This window comes from Canis lupus, chromosome 6 (assembly GCF_011100685.1).
Source record: "Canis lupus familiaris isolate Mischka breed German Shepherd chromosome 6, alternate assembly UU_Cfam_GSD_1.0, whole genome shotgun sequence".
Classification (NCBI taxonomy): domain Eukaryota; kingdom Metazoa; phylum Chordata; class Mammalia; order Carnivora; family Canidae; genus Canis; species Canis lupus.
In genome coordinates this window covers 62,241,941-62,256,793 of record NC_049227.1, presented here as the reverse complement: position 1 = coordinate 62,256,793, position 14,853 = coordinate 62,241,941, and the positions used below count along the sequence as shown (strand labels likewise).

The 14,853-nt window shown below is 39.0% G+C and overlaps 2 protein-coding genes across 6 annotated transcripts in view; one reads left to right on the top strand and one right to left on the bottom strand.

Moving 5' to 3' along the window:
- Window positions 1-14,853, bottom strand: part of ODF2L (outer dense fiber of sperm tails 2 like) — a 64,763-nt gene that overhangs the window by 43,104 nt on the left and 6,806 nt on the right. Inside the window, exon 1 of one of the 3 annotated variants that reach the window (XM_038541480.1) lies at window positions 4,732-4,938. The exons of the other annotated variants lie outside the window; for them this stretch is intronic. The gene's annotated coding sequence lies outside the window, so the exon portion shown is untranslated. Of the gene's footprint in view, window positions 1-4,731; window positions 4,939-14,853 lie in introns of those variants that run through there. 3 annotated transcript variants of the gene reach the window in all.
- CLCA2 (chloride channel accessory 2) overlaps window positions 10,058-14,853 on the top strand; it is a 39,492-nt gene continuing 34,696 nt past the window's right edge. For 2 of the 3 annotated variants that reach the window (XM_038541473.1, XM_038541472.1), the window contains exons 1-3: window positions 10,060-10,418; window positions 11,296-11,433; window positions 14,699-14,849. In XM_038541473.1, coding sequence (XP_038397401.1) covers window positions 10,209-10,418; window positions 11,296-11,433; window positions 14,699-14,849 — 499 coding nt within the window. In that variant the 5' untranslated portion in view covers window positions 10,060-10,208. Of the gene's footprint in view, window positions 10,419-11,295; window positions 11,434-14,698; window positions 14,850-14,853 lie in introns of all 3 variants that reach the window. The other variant, XM_038541474.1, reaches the window with a different exon arrangement.

Here is a 14,853-nt window from a genome sequence, read left to right as displayed (position 1 = left end):
AAACCATCAGTAACCAAAAAATGCAACCTAGTGAATGGGAAAAGTTATTTGTAAATGGTATAGTCAATAAGAGGTTAACATCCAAAATATACAAAGACACAATTCAACACCAAAAGCCAAACAACCTGATTTAAAAATGGGCAGAGCTGAATAAACATTTTACAAAGAAGATACACAGCTGGCCAATAGACACATGAAGAGATGCTCAACATCACTAATCATCAGGGAAGTGCACCGTGAAATATCACTTCATATCTCTCAGAATGGGTACTATCAAAAATATAAGAAATAGGTGTTGTAAAGGATGTGGAGAAAAGGGAACCCTCATACACTGCTGGTGGGAATGTAAATTGGTGCAACCACTGTGTAAAACAGTATGGTTGTTTCTCAAAAAATTAATAATGGAAATACCATATGGAACTACCATATGGTAGTAATTCTTCTACTGGGCATTTACCCAGAGAAAATGAAAACACCAATCAAAAAGATACATGCATCTCTATGTTTATTGCAGAATTATTTGCAATAGCCAAGATACGGAAGCAACACAAGTGTTTGTCAATAGATGGGTGGACATAGTGCTACACACACACACACATACACACACACAGGAATAGTAAACAGCCATAAAAAAATAATGAGATCTTGCCATTGGTGACAACATAGCTGGACCTAGAGAATATTATCCTAAGTGAAATAAGTCAGAGAAGACAAATACCGTAGCATTTCATTTATATGTGAAATCTAAAAAACAAAACAAATAAACAAAGGAAAAAACAGACTCCCAGAGAGCAAAGGAGTGGTTACCTGAGAGGTGGTGAGTGGCAGGAAGGGTGAAAAAGACAGAGGAGATTAAGTTCAAACTTCCAGTTATAAAATGAATAAATCATAGGGATTAATAGTACAGCATAGGGAATATAGGCAATAGTATTGTAATAATGGTATGGTGACAGATGGTGACTACACTTATGAACATTGGGTAACATATAGAATTGTCAAATCAATATGTTGTACACCTGAAAATAATGTAACACTGTATGTGTTATATTTCAATAATACAGCCATAAATAATGGTGGTTATATTTCTATTTTTTAAATAGAAAAAAACCCACAAAAATATAAAGAACACTCTGAAAATGATAAATGTCAATTATGAAGAAAAATATTATAAGAAAACAGAATGTGATCCTTAGAGAAACAGAAGATTAATAATGCAGAGATACAATATGAAATTGGGATATTAGCACATTAGGGTTTAGTATATACTTCGAGAAAAACTTAAAGCTAAAGGATGAGCTTTGTTTCTTTCTTTTTTTTTTTAAAGGATTTATTTATTTATTTATTTATTTATTTGAGAGAGCACAAGTAGGAGGGGCAGAGAAAGAGGGAGAGAGAGAATCCCAAGCATATTCCGTGCTGTGCATGGAGCTGGACATGGGACTTGAACCCAAGACCCTGAGATCATGTCCTGAGCAGAAACCAAGAGTCAGATTCTTAACCAAATGAGCCACCCAGGTGCCCCTGCTGTTTGATTTTTTGAAAATTATTTTCTTTTAGGGGTGCCCGGGTGGTTCAATTGGTTGAGCAGCTGATTCTTGATATTGGCTCAGGTTATGATCTCAGAGTTGTGGGATTAAGCCCCACCTTGGGCTCTGTGCTCAGCTTGGAGTCTGCTGCTTCAGGCTCTCTCTCCCTCTCCTTCCAGCTTGCATACACACTCTCTCTCTCTCCCTCTCTCTCTCCCTCTCTCTCAAATAAATAAATACAATCTTAAAAAATATATTTCTTTTAGGTTTGTTTACTTTGGATGGCCTTTTTTCAATGGGCCTTTGTTCCCTAGTTTATTGAAGTTCAGCATGACCCTTCTGTATGGAAGAGTAAGTTGCTTGGTCAAAATTCTACCTAGAATATTAAAATTATATTAATTTTTTTCATCAAAATATCACACAGTTTATATATTAAACCATTATATATATGTTTCCAAATATTGATTGGCACTTTTTAGAAATTATGAATGCTATCTTTTGAAGTGCCTTTATCAGTTGTAACAGTCTGGGCTGCAGGTAATACCGAACTAATGATGGCTTAACGATACATCTCACTTCACATATTAAGATGTCTGGAGTTAGGCATTTGCCAAGTTGGCAAAGCTGTCACCAGTGCCATCAGGGGCACAGGCTCTTTCTACCTTTCAGCTTTATTAACTTTTACTTTTTGGCTGCCCTCCTCACCTAAAGGCCATAGAGATTCCTTCAGCTTCTGGCACCCTAATAGGAAAAAAGGGTGGGATTTTCCTAGATATGTTTGTTGTTGTTTTTTGCCAGGGAGGAAAATGCCATCTGTAAACAATGTCAACATCACCATCTCTATCTCCTCCACCTCCCTCCTGCTAGCAGACTAATCCTTAGGTTCTTGGCTTGAGTCGGGTCACAGAGTTGTGCCCCAATATGAAGGAGGCTTGGAAGAATGAGAATCAGATATTTTTACCTCTGTCACAGAAGACAGGATCTTCCAGCAAGAAAGGGAAGGAGGCAAACCACTAGCTACGCAACTAAAAGTGTCTAAGCAGGTGCCACACACACTAAAGAAAGGCCATAAATTAATACAGTTAATTAATAATTTTACATTTATTAAACTCTTACTGTGATCTGAATCCAATTTTAATCACATGTACTACTTAAATTTTACACCAATTTTACAAATGCAGAAAGTGAGACATGGAGATATTAAATAACTTACCTAAGGCCACACAGTTAGTAAAAGGCAGAGCTGGGATTTCAATCTAGTTAGTCTAACATCAAAGCCAAAAAGTTAACCATTTACTTACTGCTTATACATGATCATTATAGTACAAGCTTAAAGGTGAATGCCAAAAAAAAAAAAAAAAAGTGTATAATTGAAAACAGAAGTGGTAGAAAATTTTATTCTTTGACTCTGGGATTTTTACTATTTTGGCTTTACCCCCTGCTTAGTAAGTAATTCACAGTGTGACTCATTGCTATAACCTATATTATAACTCACCAAGTGGAGATAAAACATGTATATGACATAATGACATTTAGGATAAATTATGACACTAAAAAATTCATTCTTTTATTCTTCTTTGAAAAAGATAAAATGCTTACCAACAGTTTTTCTTTTTTTTTTTTTTAAAGATTATTTATTTATTTATTCATAGAGACATACACAGAGAGAGAGAGAGAGAGAGAGAGAGGCAGAGGAAGAAGCAGGCTCCATGCAGGGAGCCCAACGTGGGACTCGATCCAGAGTCTCCAGGATCACGCCCTGGACTGCAGGCGGCGCAAAACCGCTGTGCCACCGGGGCTGCCCCCAACAGTTTCTTTTAAAAAAATTGTCAGTTGCTTATAACCACTGCTTTTAAAATATTCTTTAAATTTTTATACTATGAACATCTGATCTTAGCTAAAATGTATCATCCATTGTATATTTTTAGTTCTTTAAATGATTGTATTTTTAGTAACCAATTATGGCATTATATTAAAGAATTGATTGATTTTTCCTTTTCCCTAGTTATGTGACTCTAAAGAGACCCTACTCAAAAAAAGGAAAAATATTACTTTCTAATAGAGAAAAAAAATTAAAACATCTACATAGTAAAAGGCATATAGCATCTAATCATTTCTTTAAAAGTTGCTCCCTATTCTTTTGGAGGAGAATAGATAAAGGCAGAAGACAAAGTATTCAAATGGGAGACTTAATTTGTAAGTAATAAGGAAAACGGAAGGACATCAAAGATGGTCTCAGTTTAAGCAGAGCATTTACTGGGATTTTCTAGCAAGCCACAGCCAAAATTCTTGATACAAATATGCAGGTTATTTAAGAAAACAGGGATCAAAGTAGGGTGCTAGGCACTTGGGGATACGGGAAGAACCCTGAGACCTTAGCTATGCCCATTTAATTAAAGGGAAAAAAACTTAATAACTTTAGGGAATAGAAATGACATGTCGTAAGAAAAAGAATGGGAGAATAAATATTTTAACTTCTAATTTAGAGAAGAAATAGAAATGAGCTGAAGCGGCTTTTGAAGTCATTCGGGAAGATGAGTGACTAAGCCAGAAGAATCTTTAAAAACCCTGGTTGGCCAGGATCCCTCCTGGGGAGAACACTTTATAACTGTCTGAGGTTGGAGGGGAGCCCTTCTAATATTCCCATGTTGCCTGGTTTCTGAGTTGTGCTGAGGACCTTGAGGAGCAGAGCACTGGCTCTGTATGGGGCCAGGCAGGGATTTTATTTTGTTGGTGGTAGTTAGTTGGTTGCTTTCACTGTTGAAAGTAAGGAGAGGGAAAGGAGGAGAGATTACAATCCCTCAGGATAGAAAGGCACTGAAACCCCTGGCAAGGGTGGGGGGTGGGGCTGGGGACCTCCACATTTGTGAAAAATTATTTCAAGAATGCTGATCCCTGGGGCACCTGGGTGGCTCAGGCAGTTAAGCAATCTGCCTTTAGCTCAGGTCATGATCCCAGGGTCCTGGGACCGAGGTCCTCCTAGGGCTCTCTGCTCAGCAGGGAGTCTGCTTCTCCCTCTCCTTCTATACTCTCTGTCTGTCTGTCTCTCTCTCCTGCACTGTCTCTCTCTCAAGTAAATAAATAAATAAATAAATCTTTTAAAAAATAAACATCTTGCTTTATTTTTTGGTAACACAAATCCTTCTCTGGTTCCACCTACGAACTCTTCAATTAAGTCGAAATTGCTCACAAATAAGATACGTACCTGTTTCTTTGGAAAACTCATAACGCTGTAGTTGGAACATGCGGCAAAGCATAGGTGCAGCCCGTGTGGAACGAGGACACAGGAATTTTAAGAAATCAAGTGTGCAGGCAGGTGCCAAAATCTAGGAAGGGGACTTGTCTCCCACAGGTCATGGAGTTGACATAGATAAAAACCAGCCGTACGTATGGCTCTGAGGGGGTCCCAGCTGACAACAAGAGATAACTAATAATACATGTAGCTACTGTTTATGGAGCACCTGTGGACAAAGCATCAAGACCATAGCCTTATGTTGTAAACCTGGGCTATATTTTTTGTATCATTTGACTACAGATAACTTCAGATTATTTTCATGTCATTGCTTCTCATTTTATCTCTTAGCATTATACTTGGTATTTCTTGGCAGGCAAAGTATTCCTTGAGTCTTCTATCTATAAGCTTACAAGCTGAAAGGCTTTGTATTTCACTTTAACAGCAAAAAATATTCAGTGGAGAGGAGAAAGGAAATGACTAGAAAGCTGAAGGAAGGCTAAAGGGAACAACCAAGAGTGTTGTTTGAGCTCTGTATTCTGATGCTGTTTCTTTACAAAGAATATTTAAACAATGCTGTCACCATAAAAATACATAATTAACACACTGTTTTAAATATCCGTAAAGACTACATAGGCTGTCTCTGTCGCGTAAGAGCTGTAATCACAAAGTAAATCCCTGGATATTCCCCAGGAGACTACTCCAAGTGCGGACCAAGGACCAGCAGCCTCAGCATCACCTGGGAACTTGGCATACATGCCGAATGTTGGCCTCACCTTGACCTACAGGGTTGGAATCAAATTTGAAAAGATGATTCTTAGGTACACTAAAGTTTGAAAAGTACTACTCTAAATAGCTTTTGGTGTACTCTGGGAGAGAGGTCTGTACAGGTCAACTCTTTGCTGGGAGCTTTGCCTGGAGATTCAGAGCCCCAGGTACTTGCCCTCTGAGAACAGAAGGGGGAGCCCTAATCCCCCAAATGCCACATCTTTCAACTGGTTGCAGCTATCCTGTTCTTTGCAGGCCTGGCGGGGTGAAATGGGACTATTAGAAACAGCACAAGGAGAGGAAGGAAAACTGAAAGACCTGCAGCCCCTTGCTGGGATTCGGGGCAGCAAGGGAATCTGGCAATACCTTAGAGCTTCCCAGATGGACAGAATCAGAGCAGAAAGAAAACAGGATGGGAGACTAGGGAAGAACTATGTAGTCTTTGTGCTTCTGCTTTTATTTATCATTCTCTGAGTCTCCCTGATTATTTTTCATCCCTTTAAAAAAATTTCCACTACATGTCTGCTTTCTGCTTTTGTTCTTCCCTGGAAAATAATGATAATAATAATGATAATATTTTACATCCACATGATGCTATATACTATCTGGTACATAATAGATATAAGAGTATTCCATAGAACACAATTTTATACGTGTTTTACAAGTGAGAAATAGTCTATACCTTTTCTCCCATATTCTTTATTAGGTTATCTTAAAAAGTAGCTCTTGTTTTCCATTCATTTTTGCAAATTTTAGAGGTTTTTTTTTTTTTTTTTTCATGCACAGAGTCATCTGCAGAGTTCCTGGCATAGTGAGGATGGGGAGGAGGCTTAATAGCAAAAGTCTGGGGGGTGAAAGACTGCATAGGAAGAATTTTAAAAAGTGTAAGAGCTTCATGCTCTGACATGGTGATGACTCAACAAAACACAAATGATTTCCCGGGCTCTATCTGAATCATCCACTTCACTCATTTGCTTTGAAAATGAATATAAGTTTGAAGACAATGGGAAAAGGGAGGCATGAAATGTACAATCTGAGTCCCTGGCAAACTGTGTTTTATTCAAATTCTTAGTCTTTATAATTTGTTTCACTTCCATTTTGATTTATTTCATAAATATTGCAAAACCAAAGTGATCCATAAGCTTTGTAGCCATGCCACAGAGTGAACTTTCCTGTTCTAAATGAGATTGCTAAAGAGTTCAAACAGAAGCTTGAGAAGAAATAATTCAAAACTTCCTTGGACTCCTCAAGATGTCAGATCACCTGACTGCTCTGACACTAACTGCATATTTTACTCACTTTGACTGTGGTCTCTACCTGCAGACTGCATGAAAATAAAAAGGCCTTCTGGGGCCAAAAAGAATTTCAAATTCAGACAAAGAATAAAAAGATGTGCTTTAGATTCTTCAGTTACTGAAACTGAATAACTTATTTTCTTGAAAGCAAATAGAGAACAGAGCAGATTCCTAGAATTTCTTCAACTTGAAATAAATGCCTGAACATTGTATTCCCATTTTTCTTCACTTTAGGTATATTTCATTTTTGGATGTCATAAAATCCATAGACATTGTGCAGTGTGTATTTTTTGAATGAAAGGATAAATTGTGGGGGGTTTTTGTTGACAAAGTCACACTTTTATCAGAAGTGGACACTCCACTCAGGAATGACTTTAAAGTCATTTAGCCAAGTCAGACTTTAAGAGCTTTTTACTTTTGTCTCCTGTGGGGTCAGCCTGGTCAGAGAGCAGAAGGCAGTAAGAAGAGATCTTTAGCTGGCCTGGCCCCAGGCCTACTTGCTCAGCAAAACAGAAGTGGGAAAAAAGGCTTTCAGGAGTGAATATGATACCCCAGACATGATCAGAGAATGAGTCTGTGACCAGAGTCTTGTAGGGACAGATGATGAAAGTGGATGCCAGGCAAGTGGCCAGACCTGGGGATTGGATTCTAAAACCAAGGAAGAAGAAAGCAGGTAGACAGGAATGGATGTCCTATCTGGCCTCTCAACCTAGGAGGAGCAAAACATACTCCTGATGTACTTCTTCAGGTGAAATTGGACAAGAGTGTTCACATATGGCTGCTCTTTATAGAGCCACGTACAATCCCTAGCCAACATTCCACTCCACATGCTACCGGAGGCATTGCAACTGTTGTTAAGAACAAGTGGAGAGAGGTCCTTACATGCAAGCCCTCAAGAGCCCCTCAGCCGAAGAACAACTCACACAAATGTGCACGATGGCAAGAAGAAACTCTTCTCCGATTGTCAGTGGAGAGCTACTCTCAGTATGACTTACAGGCTTAGTTTTTGAACATATTGTTTTACTGATGCCATAATGTTTTTCTTAATAGCACACGAGATTGGCATAAGAAAGTAAACTGCCAAGAAAAGTTGAAAGTGAAGTTCATTGTTCTGCTCAATGAGTCACAGTTACAAGCAAAGCCTTCAGAGTCACCACACCTCTGGGCTAGCACTCTGTAACACAGTGAGAGCCAGGGGCTAAAAACCCATGGCTGAGAACCAGTCTGGAAAGACAAGACAGCTAAGCTGACCCCTGAGCTGTGGAGTGAGCACCTGTGGCAGCCTTGTGGCTACCAGAGACATTCCATTCTCCTACACACCCTCAGGGGAGTACCAGTTCCCCAGTGCCTTCTGACAAGACTGAGCAAGAAGAAAACTGCTTTAGAACAGAAGAGATACATTTTAAAAGATACTTTTAAAGTTGGGGGGTGCATTTTCATACTATAATCCAGGGCTCTTCTGTAATCTAGCTTTTATTTCCTTCTCCTGATTTCATTCACTCAACAAGTATTTACTGAGAGTTTCCTGAGCTAGGTGCTAAGGAGGTAGTGATAAAAACAGACAGAGTTAAGGCACCTGGGTGGCTCAGTGGTTAAGCATCTGCCTTGGGCTCAGGGCATGATCCCGGGGTGCTGGGATCAAGTCCCACATTGGGCTCCCTGGGCTCCTTGTGGAGAGCTTGCTCTCCTTCTGCCTATGTCCCCAGCCTTTCTCTGTGTCTCTCATGAATGAATAAAAAAATAAAATCTTTAAAACAAAACAGACAGGGTAAGGCCTCTTCTCTCATGTGCCCTTCACTAGAAGCAGAAAACCAATTACACAAAATGAATGTGACACCGTAACCATGATCACACTTCAAAGGAGAGGTATCTGATGCTCTGAAAGCATGGAAGAGGGGATTTGACCTAATTAGAAAGCTCAACTCAGGCTTCCAGGCCAGAACTTGAATTTGAAGGAAAAGCAAGTAAAAAAGCCAGAGAAGAGGTTCCACACAGAGGGACAGCAAGAGAAAAATTTCTTCGATATCCCTCAATGTTGCAGCTCTTACCACTTTATTTCCAGTTCCCTGAGAATGCGAGACAAGGTGATATGGTGAAAAAGAAAGGAATTGGGAGCCAGTGGGCCTCATTCTAGCACTATGACAATGCTCGTACAGCCTTGAATGAGTTTATTTAGATTTTCTGAGCCTTAGTTTTGTCAACCATAAAACAAGTATGATAAAACCCATCACAGGCCTGGGTGGCTCAGCGGTTTAGCACCTGCCTTCAGCCCAGGGCCTGATCCTGGAGACCCGGGATCAAGTCCCACATCAGGCTCCCTGCATGGAGCCTGCTTCTCCCTCTGCCTGTGTCTCTGTCTGTCTCTCGGTTTGTCTCTCATGAATAAATAAGTAAAATCTTAAAAAAAAACCCATCACACAATAAAAGTTAGTTCCTTCATCCATTGGCTAATTTTTTATCTTTCTGAGCCTCAGCGTCTTCACTGAAAAATAGAAGTAAGAATTATGCCTGCATCAGAGTTGATATTTAAATGGTTCATTTGCAAACTCTAAAGAATTAGGTAGTTACCAGGTACTATTAATCAGTTGTAAAATATTTGTGATGCCTACTATGTACCAGACCTGTGATAGGTCCTTGAAAAATGGAAGGTAGACTGAAGCACAGCCTTGCCCTTAGGAGAGAGTTGCTGAAAGAGAAATTTATTCTTTCCCCTGGTCCAGGGAGAAAAGGCAGTGAGGGCAGAGGAAAAGGCCTCTGTGGTCTGCACAGGCATCTAAGTTCCTGGCACTTGGCCCTCCCTGGGGGATATCTGATACCTTCCCCTCTGCCATCAGCTGAGAGTTTGCCCAGATGACCTGACCCAGGGACAGGCCTGCAGGATGGATTTCCAAATATTCCAAATAAGCACACAAGGGAATCTTACAACAAACAAAAAATGACTTGAGTGCAGTAGAAAAGTTGTTAGGCCAACCGATGAGGAAGAGGTTGTCGCGAATGAGAAGGGTCACGACAGATTTCTGTGTTTTGCTGAAAGTGGAGTGAATAATCCAGATTCTCCGATTTTCAGCCCAGCCAGCCAGGCCTCTCTGCCTTTCTCTTTTGAGCTCCTTTTGTCTTATTTCCCTCTTCCTTCTGAAAGATATACTGAATAAGGAGTAATTTCTTGCCTAACCATGATTCAAAAGGAAGCTCAGCCACAGAACAGGCAAGTGTGGGGTTGCCTAGAAAAAAAGGACATGTAGAGGCAGGTCTCAGAGAGATCCACCCAGGTTTTGCAAAAAAAGACACCTCCTTCACCACAAGTTCTAAGACCTTCCAAGTTCAGGAAGAAAGTATCAGCTTCCCCATTGATAACCAGGTGCAATGTACCCAGCAGGACCAGTGTGAATGAACTGGAGGCTTCTCTACAACATGACCCATAGGGACAATGTGGATCCCGTTGGCAGCCTGAAGTTTGTGACTCTCTTGGTGGCCCTAATTCCAGAACTCTTATTCCTGGGAGCTGGAGTGAAGCTTCAGGACAATGGGTATGATGGATTACTCATTGCAATCAATCCTCAGGTATCTGAAGATCAGAACCTCATCCCAAACATTAAGGTAAGTGACAAGTGTGAAGTCAATACCATTATCCTATTAGGACAGGACTGTATAGCCTTCTTTAAAGAGCTAACACCTTTGCCTGGTCTATATTTGAATAGTAAAGATGCCAGCATTTCTAGTAAGCACCAAAATTATAATTATGGCCAAGCCAGTTTGTTCACTTAATTCTGCACAGTCTTGGCTCATAGTGTTGATTTAGCCCTCCTTGATTTATTCTTGTTGGTGACTACTGCTTTTAGCTTTTTTGTTTTCGTAACATGACTATTTTTGGGGTAGCAGCTTAAAAATCTGGTCTTTGTGGCAATAAAGACCAGATGTTTGACTGATGAATAAGCATGATTGTACTTATCAAAATCAAGTTGTTGGATTCCATCCTGAGGCTGAAAATTCTGACAGAAAGAGAGTCTGGATGGAGTGCTGAAGAGCAAAATTCTTTTCACCTGAATGTTCTATAAAGTAATTGATTATTTTCACCTTAATGTGGTGCAGGAGGATCAGAACCCCATTACTCAAGAACCACTTGTTGGTATTGCTTTTAATAAATCAGTATTGTCATAGGTGTGGTCTCAAACATACTCACAGGAGTGACAGGAAAGAGATTTATTTGATAAAAGCTTAAAAGTCTTTCACAAACCTGGGAAAAATTATAAAGGCAAGCCCAGACTCACTGTTAGTGTCCTAAAATCTCTTCCAGTTAACTATTTGAGGCTTATTTTGCTCCTAAGGTTTCCCAAAGTCCATCTCTAAAAGAAATGGGCTCCTTGAAAATATTTTCATTATCCTTTACTGTTACTTACTCAAGTATCACCAGGAAATCAAAAAACATAAAAGATCTACAAGCACCAAGATAAGCTTTTCTTTTATTTGGTTATAGGAAATGATAACCGAAGCTTCTTTTTACCTATTCAATGCTACCAAGAGAAGAGTGTTTTTCAGAAATATAAAGATTTTAATACCTGCTACATGGAAAGCTAATAATTACAGCAAAGTAAAACAAGAATTATATGAAAAGGTAAGAATTCAGGATTTTCCTAAATGAGCTTAATTCTGGAGAAAAACAACCAATATAAACTCTGTTCAAACTTTAAAAGTGAGGACTTAGGCAAAAACAAGTCATTGATGTTAACATATAACTAATATTGGGAAGGTTGTTATTCACAAGATACATGGAAATAAAATGAGTACAAATTATGGAACGAAAAATACGCAAATGCCATTGCCCAAGTGGCCTCTCAGAAGACCTCCTCACTCTGTAACTTACAGTGTCCTTTCTGAAATTTTTGCTTAAAGACCCAAAGCTGGTTTTATCCTGTTGAGTATGAGCTGTGCGCGGAACAATTCCAATTATGACTACCTTCTTTTCCCATCCTGTCAGGGGCAGTAGACCTGCATGTCCAGGCAGAAACATGCTATAAAATATGGCTGACTTTTCCTGCCAGGGTGTAAATTAGAATTTCACATGAGCCCAAGTCCAGGACACTGTTTTTGAGGAGTATGGTGATAAGAAGGAAGGCAGAAAGGGGGACACTAAGGGGAGGGGTTAGTTTTTCTTTTCCAACCAAAAAATAACTAAGGACTCTTGTAAGCTGCAGATCATAGTTAAGCATCCACGTCTGCGTGGTATACACAAATGTCAAATACATTTGGCAAATGACTGAAGTCACTGTGAACAAGAACCTGGGCAGCTAGCAGAAGGGGCAGGTGCAGACACATTGAGCACTTAGCTTAGGACTTCAGCAGTGGAGTGGATTCTAGACCTGTAAACCACAGCTCAAACAGAAGGGCTGGGACATATGGTACAGTTTCCCCTTTTCCTCATTTGTGTCATTGGGTATGAAATTTTTTACGATTATTTTAATTCTTAGCTTTCCGTTGAAGTCCCTCTCTCAGTAATTGAATGGTACAGCAATCTGGATAGCACCCCAGTGTCCTGAAGAAGTTAAAGAGGCTCTTCAAACATTTGATTTATCGCCAGATGAAAGCATTTAGCAATGCTCGGCCATGGAGCTAGGAAAGAGAGGAACTGAGATAAATTGGGAAGATAGTGTTTTGTTTTTGTTTTTAAAATTTGTTTCAGAAAGCGAGAGAGAGCATACAAGCAGAGGGAGGGGCAGAGAGAGAATCTCAAGCCAACTCCCCGTTGAGCATGGAGCCAGGATACAGGGCTCAACTAGGGTCTCCACACGGGGCCTCAATCTCAGACCCTGAGATCATGACCTGAGCCGAAATCAAGAGTCAGATGTTTAATGGACTGAGCTACCCAGGTGCCCCTAGAGAGCCAGCATCTTTTAAAGCTTCCACTAAACACCAGGCATTTTACATATATTGTCTAGTTCTCACACACCTTAAAATTAGTTGCTATTACAAACTATTACCGTATGTTAGGAAACGGAAGCTCGAATAAAGTAAGGATTTTGTCCCAAACAGTAAATTACTGAGCCATGATTTTGATCCATGTCTATTTGCTTCCTAAACCCATGCTCTTTCTGCCAAGCTATGCCATCTCTAGCTATCTATATAGATGGTATTAATCAATTTGATCTTCTGTGAAATAACGAAGTATTGGAGATAATTAGTATCAAAACCAGGTCATACTCCTGATCCTAATGGAGGAGTAGGAAATAAATAATTAAAATAAAAATGATAATATTATTGAACTGAAAGATTAAAGGAAAGAATAAACATTGAGTGCTGTTTATATATCTGTTGGATACCGATTCCTTTAGCCTCATAATATCAATTAAGCAAACAGTGAATGATCCTTATATACAGAGGCCACTGTAGAGGACAAAAAGAGAAGCAAGGTGGTTCTTGTCTGTGTGAATCCATAGTCAAATGCAGATAGGAAACAGGGGAGGGTTGGGAGAGTTAGAAAAAGTAGGTAAGAGCTAGTTTACTATAGTCTATAGTAGAATGGAACCCCAACCTCTTGAGTATTCCATCCCCAGCAGAGCACTCCTTCCTTTTAGCTTCAGAACAAATTTCTAGAGGTAGGAATGAGGTTTTGTCCATGTGAAAACTATCCAAGGGCATGACATTTGTAGCCCTTTTGTAAGTGCTACCTTGCAAAGCCCCTGGCTTGAGTTCTTAACTTTCTAAAATAAATGTTAATTATTATAAAAATAATTCACGCTCATTGCAAAAACAAATCAAACACCATAGTAATAATGGAAAACAAAAATGAAAATACTACTTCTCCTCTACTCCATGGTGTGCATGCACACACACATAAAACATTACACATATGGTACAGATAGTGCAAGTGTGATGTATATTTATAGGATCATATTAGATCTATAGCTCTAAAATCAACTTTGTTTAGGGGCGCCTGGGTGGCTCAGTCCCTTAAGCATCTGCCTAGGCTCAGGTGGTACTCTTGGGGTCCTGGGATTGAGCCCTGTGTCAGGCTCCCTGCTTAGGAGGGACTCTGCTTCTCCCTCTTCCCTTCCTCCACTCGTGCTTGCTCTCTCTCTCTCAAATAAATAAAATCTTTAAATAAAATAAAATAATTTCTGTTTAAAAAAAAGTTAACCACATACTTCTAAGGGCAAGTCTTGAGACAACATGTTATGTTTCTTCCTAAAAATAAAAGAAACAATGTTGTATATAAAATTGTATTCTCTAGATGGTTATTTGAATAGATATTTTCTTTAGGTTTGGACTGAAACTACTGTTTTATCACTAATAATTGAAATGGCCAGGGTACAAGATGAAATAGAACTTCATTCCAATGATTGTTTGGTGATCTATTTGATAATGGAAATGAAAGGATAAGGCTTAAAACAAACATGTCTTATTGTCCTGTACTGATGAAGTAAGCAACAGAACGCTGCTCACAACAGACTGTAATACTTTACGGTACAGTCTGAGTGACATTCATTGCTCTTAACATTCATCCAAATATTTTTACTATATTTTATAGTGTTTTATAATGTCAGAATTTTACAGTGTTAACTTTTGAGAAGGTTTTAATCTGGAAAATGAGAAGATCAAATGGAAATAATAAAACTCCACGGAAAGTTGCTAAGCTTTTAAAATATTGATGTTTCTGAAAGTGCCAAATAATTTTATTGATATTTAGTTGTGCATGCATTTTAAACTCCATGTATAAGATACACATTTTTAAAAAATCTGTTATTAAATTAGAATACAATTCCTACAGTAAAATGCACAGATCTTAAGAGTACAGTTCAAATTGTTTTAACAAATGTATATGTTTATGTCACCAACATCACAGTTGAGATATAGAGTATTATTAAGCATTTCTCTTAATTCAGGCAAATGTCATAGTGACTGACTGGTATGGGGCACATGGAGATGACCCATACACACTACAATACAGAGGGTGTGGAAAAGAGGGAAAATACATTCATTTCACATCTAACTTTCTACTAAACGATGACTTAACAGCTGGCTATGGACCACGAGGTAA